Source organism: Aureococcus anophagefferens (assembly GCF_000186865.1).
Source record: "Aureococcus anophagefferens unplaced genomic scaffold AURANscaffold_3, whole genome shotgun sequence".
Classification (NCBI taxonomy): Eukaryota; class Pelagophyceae; order Pelagomonadales; family Pelagomonadaceae; genus Aureococcus; species Aureococcus anophagefferens.
In genome coordinates this window covers 2,905,570-2,908,361 of record NW_008705563.1, presented here as the reverse complement: position 1 = coordinate 2,908,361, position 2,792 = coordinate 2,905,570, and the positions used below count along the sequence as shown (strand labels likewise).

The 2,792-nt window shown below is 61.5% G+C and overlaps 2 protein-coding genes across 2 annotated transcripts in view; one reads left to right on the top strand and one right to left on the bottom strand.

The window, feature by feature from the left end:
* The window catches only part of AURANDRAFT_52580 (hypothetical protein), a gene marked incomplete at both ends in the record, with an annotated part of 3,885 nt that extends 3,796 nt beyond the window's left edge, over nucleotides 1-89 (top strand). Inside the window, one exon of the mRNA XM_009035603.1 lies at nucleotides 1-89.
* An 802-nt stretch (nucleotides 90-891) lies between these two features.
* On the bottom strand, nucleotides 892-2,074 carry AURANDRAFT_36441 (hypothetical protein; the record flags this gene model as incomplete). The annotated part of the gene is made up of 1 exon (XM_009035596.1): nucleotides 892-2,074. One exon carries the CDS (start codon nucleotides 1,922-1,924, stop codon nucleotides 929-931), a length of 996 nt encoding a protein of 331 aa, XP_009033844.1.
* Between the last annotated feature and the right edge of the window lie 718 nt (nucleotides 2,075-2,792).

Below are 2,792 nucleotides of genomic sequence, written 5' to 3'. Positions count from 1 at the left end.
ATCGATGAACGCCATGCTCTATGCGCCTTCAAGACTGCATCGAGAAACCCTCCCGGACAACTAGCCTATAACCACACGGCTAAACCGCGTTTAAATCCGCCCTGGGCCATTTGAAGGGAATGAGCCAGGTCCAAAACCCAGTCCCTCCAGGGCTTCGCGTATGACCATCTTCGCAGCGAAGGCCGCCGGGATCAACCGGGCCCGCCCCAGGCGCTGCAACTTCAGCGACTAGGCCAGGGTGGGGATGTGACCTAGAGCCACCGGGCGGAGCCACTGCGACTCGGAGATGCCAGTTAGCCGCGGCGCAGGGAGGAATCGAAGGGAGGGAGGATCAAAGGGAAGGGCTAGGGTAGTGGAGCGAGGAGCGAGGGCACGATCGGGAGGATCGGCCCAGTGCCCCATACCACACCTAAGCCAGCGGACATGTGACCCAGCGCAGCTCCTCCGAAGAGGCCGTCGCCGACGCCACATCGCCACCCACGTCACCGAGAAAGCGCATCTTCTCGCCGTCATCCCCGGCCACTGGCCGTCGCCCGCCAGACCGTCGTCGCCGTCGTCTCCGCTACTGCCGCCGTCGTTGACGCCGCCGTTGGACTGGAAGGAGCTGTTGTGTAGTTTGTTGGAGTAGCTCATCATTCCCGTCCCCTCGGAGATGCCACACAGCGACCTTCACGATCGCCGGCGTGTCGGCCCCCTCGAGCGTGGCGTGTTTGCGCCTGTTGGTGCCAAGACTATATAGGAAATGAGCCGTAGTGATTATAATTGCCCAACGTATATATCATAAACGATGCGAGCCATTCGTTTAAAGGTCTGCATCTCCTTCAATATTAGCAGTGCGCCCAGAGCCACCAATGTCCCAAAGTTCATCATAGATTGTGAAGTTTATTCCGTCAAGGGTTAGTTTTGCTTATGCAGGCAGGTAAGCTAACTACGCTCCCCCGCTCCCTCTCGGCGTGCACTCTCGGCGGCCCCTAGCCCGGAGTCGGGGGCGATCCGGGTGCGAGAGAAAGGCACGCAGCGAGTTGATCTGCATGCGCAGCGCGCGCGCGGAATCCTCCGGTGCCTCACGCCGGTACATGGCGCGCAGTGTAGACGGCGCCACTGCGCCCTCAACCCCGGCCGGCTGTACATACTCGGGTGGTGCGGCGGACGCAGGATGGCCACGGCGCTCGTCGCGCAGGTACTCGTTCGTCGTTTGGTCGTGCCCCATGAGATAGAGGTGGAACGCGATGAGGGTAGCCACGGGGAGCGCGACGACTGCCGACCACGCCACGGAGATGCCCGCGACGATCGGGCGCCCAAAATCCACGTACGCGCTGCACGCATGCACCGTGCTGCACCGCACCAGGTAGCGGGCGGCGCGCGAGCATACGTAAAGCGCCCCTGCCAGCGTCCAGACCAGGAACAGGACAAATGCGCGGTAGTTGCGTGCGCCGACGCAAGTTCCGAGCCAAGGGCAGTGGTGGTCGAAGACACGAACGCAGTTGTCGCAGTAGCGGCAGTGCTTGGCGCGAGGCGGGCGCAAGATCTGACATGTTTGGCACCAGTTCATGCGGTACTGGGTCTCGCACGGTAGGCCACTCAAACGGTCGCTGCGCGGCAGCCTCGGTACAATGCCCGGGTCGCGCGTGGCCGCCGCTGCGAGGCACACGAAGCATAGGACCGCAATGCCGCCTGCGCCGCAGCGCTCGTCGAAGTCGAGGTTAGGCCAGGTCACGAAGAAGTGGCCAGCCCAGGTCGTCGCGATAAGTAGCGCCGTCGCTAAAAGGCGGTCGCAGTCCACGCCCAACATGAGACGGCCGCCGCAGAAAAAAAAATTGTTGCCCGGCCATTGCTCGTAGCGCTTGAACGAGCTGCGTGCTTTCCCAGGCGCCCGCGTCCCCGCCGGTGCTGGCGCAGCACCGGCCACGGTCGGGTCCGTCATGGCCGTCGCGCCGAGGGAACTGAAGTGTGCAGCCAAAAATTTAACGCGCCCCCTCCCAACCACATTCTACTCGAAGAATGGGAGGGGAGGGGGCGCACGGAGGGACGGACGGACACACACGCAACTGCCACATGCCCACCCCCCACGAACACTGACCCGATAACTCCACCCCCCCCCGCCCCACCCGACCGACTACCACCCCCGCACCACGAAAGAAAACAAGAAAACAGCTCCACACCCAAAGTGAGCGAACTCAACCTGTCGCGACGCCAAACCGAGCACACCAAGAACCCCCCCAAAAAAATAGCGCATCTTACAACAACATTCTTTGAACAGTGAGCAGTAGAAGCAGCGGAGGACGCAAAACTAAACGGGCGTTCCAACTCAAATCCGCAGCCGTGCGACTCGTACTGAGTTGCCATCCTCGTGACAGGATCTACTTGCAAAGACCAGCGTCCAATTTCCGCAACCATTATTACAACTCCTCCCTCGAAGGGGGGCTGAGCTCACTTAATTAAATCAAGAGTGCCAGAATGAAGGCCGACGGACCGCGCTTGGCTGGGCCAGAAAAATTGTTGTTCGTGTTGCACCGGAGTATATCGGGCAGCACTTGTAAATATCTACCTTCCTAGTCTACAGTGAAGGAGCTTACATTCCTTTACAGTCCTACGGAAATCGCACAGACCCCGGGCCGCGAGAGACTCGGTCGCATCTGGCCCTCGCCATACGCAGGCCAGCGGGTGATCCGCTCGGTGCTCTGGTGCTCTGCGAGCGCCGAGGACGCGGTCCGGCCCATGGGCTGCTACGCGACGCCCAGCGCCGAGATCCTGAGGTCCGCTCCTGAGGTCCACCATTGTCCGCCTCGCGA